At 41.7% G+C, this 2,500-nt stretch overlaps 1 protein-coding gene across 5 annotated transcripts in view; it reads left to right on the top strand.

Annotated features, from left to right (window-relative positions):
* dnmt3aa (DNA (cytosine-5-)-methyltransferase 3 alpha a) overlaps positions 1-2,500 on the top strand; it is a 78,470-nt gene that overhangs the window by 61,145 nt on the left and 14,825 nt on the right. For all 5 annotated transcript variants that reach the window (XM_076272865.1, XM_076272868.1, XM_076272866.1 and 2 more), the window contains one exon: positions 1,424-1,531. In XM_076272865.1, coding sequence (XP_076128980.1) covers positions 1,424-1,531 — 108 coding nt within the window. The remainder of the gene's footprint in view (positions 1-1,423; positions 1,532-2,500) is intronic.

A 2,500-nucleotide genomic window follows, 5' to 3' on the forward strand; every position in this document is an offset into this window, starting at 1 on the left:
CACATTAGCCTAGCAGGCCTAGCAGCCCCACACATTAGCCTAGCAGCTCCATACAATCTCTCACTCCCTCAGACCACTTGTCTTCCCCCAGTGTACTCAAAGCAGATGATGGATGGATGATGGCAAATTAACACAGGGCATTCAGGGAATTGTGCTGAGTCACAACATGCACAACATGGGCTGTAATTTGCTTTATTTGTAGGTTGTAGGTTTCATACTTCTGTTTCAAAAATTGTATAGTGAATTAAAACTCAATTTCCTCCATTGAGTTCAATATTTATGAAGCTGGACCATGTTATACTCAAGCCAGTGAGGATGTAAGGGATAATGCCCGACGAGGCGTCCATTATCATAAATAAATGGACGACGCGGAGGCGTGAACCGCCCGACGCGAAGCGGAGGACGGTTGCTTCTGCGAAGTCCATTTATTTCTGATAATGGACGCATCGAAGGGCATTATCCCGTTTATACCATGGTCACTTACGAAATAAATGAATATGAAATCAATTATTAATACTAAATGAGTTTTAGAGCTAAAATCGTTAGTTTTTTCAGCTGTTTACAGTTGATTCAATTTTTGCAAAGCCTGCCTCCAGGCTCAACCATTGTTCTACTATCGTTGTTATAGTTACCATTCATAAGCATTGATATGGAACGGCGATTAAACTTTTTTTTACCAGATCTACTTCATAGGTGTAGTATATCACTTTTTAAATGACACCCTTTTCAACCTAGACCATGGTATAATCACAAATACAGTAGCCTAGCCATCATATTTTCCATGGGTCATACTGCCAAAAAAAATAAGGACGGGGACAGAAATTACAATGATGGCAGGAAGTATGAGGTCAGGAACTAACTAAATGTGCTGCAGATGATGTCATGATTCTCTGTTCTGTTGACTGGTAATGTGACAAAAAAAGAGTTGAGTGAGTTTTTAGAAATGTTTTTGTTTTTGTTAATCATCCTTGATCAAAGTGGATGTGAAGTTAATTCTGAAACAGAACAATGAGCACAGATGATTCATCATCCAACTGGTCCTGTTGTGTTGAGGAAATTGAGGAAATGTTTCTGAGCGAGGGGCATATTGGGGATACACTGTATCTTCATTCTCACTCCTTCTTCTCTCCTTTCTTTCTCTATGCTTTCTTCAGTCCTGCTCTGTGATCATCCCATTCTTATCATTTTCTTTTACTCTCTATCCCTACATTTCTACCCTTCTGTCTCTCCCTTCATCCCTTCTGCTATTCCTCCCCTTTTATTCATCTCTCTTTCACTCTCTTTTTAGATTAAAACACGGGCTCTGTGTATGAAGAGTTTATGTTCAATGTAATATTATTTTGTCATGGTGTGAGCATATGAGAAAGTATGGCAGTGGTTTAAAGGAGTGTCTTTACCCCCCCCCCCCTCTCTTCTCTCTCAGATGTGTGTAGATAAGCTGTTGCCCCTGAGCTCTTTCTCTACAGCTTTCCATCAGCCTACCTACAACAAGCAGCCCATGTACAGGAAGGCCATCTATGAAGTGCTAAAGGTGAGAGAACAAGATACTGAAACCATTTCTGGCCACTGCTTAAAACAGAATGGCTGTGATGGCCATAGCAGACACCTGCACATGTGACGTCACTGATGTCGAACCATCACTGACTCGTTGAGTCATTTTTATTGTCCCCCCAAAAAACTTCATTCCACACAACACATAATTAGCCCTTAGTGCCATGTAAAGCACTTTGGGTCAACTCCTGTTGTTTTTAAATGTGCTATATAAATAAAAGTGACTTGACTTAGTTTAACCCCTCAGTCAGGGCTCAGGTCGGGATGGGGTCATTACAGCTTTGAGGCATGTCCATAAACCTGTGTGACATGTCCTCCGCACAGGTTACATAAGGGTTAAGAACACCTCATTTTTGAAATAGCCCATTAGAAAGTTTGTTTTGCTAATACAAATAATTGCCCAGACAGATGTTAACACCTAATTAATGGCTAATGAGCCAAAACAGTTGTAGGAATGCACGGCACTTCTGGCTCCTGTATCCCGCATGTAAATCTGCCAAATACGCTGCTGACAACCCCAGTGTTGCACGCCAATGAGTAATGCAAGCTGAGTTAGATCACGATCATTTACGTGCTGTCGGAAACTCATAGCGAAAAACTTCACGACAGACATGTAGACAGAAACTATCCCTCTCTCTCACGCACACACACACACACACACACACACACACACACACACACACACACACACACACACACACACACACACGGATGGAAAGTCTCTCTCTCTCTCTCTCTCTCTCTCTTACAAACTCTCACACACACACTTACACACACACTCACACATACCACATACACACACTGAATCTTGATCTAAATTATTGCCAACTTGCCAGAGTGGGATTAGAAGAGCTGGTGCAGTGTTTGTTATGTTTCTTTTTGAAGTTCTTGAAAACCACATCAGGATTTGGCTCTAATGGGCTTACCCACCCTGGAGGATGTTGCTTCT

The sequence above is a fragment of the Alosa pseudoharengus genome, unplaced genomic scaffold (assembly GCF_046254945.1).
Source record: "Alosa pseudoharengus isolate Yale_2024_CS ecotype anadromous, Long Island Sound unplaced genomic scaffold, YU_APseudo_1.1 YU_APseudo_1.1_scf_7, whole genome shotgun sequence".
Classification (NCBI taxonomy): Eukaryota; Metazoa; Chordata; class Actinopteri; order Clupeiformes; family Clupeidae; genus Alosa; species Alosa pseudoharengus.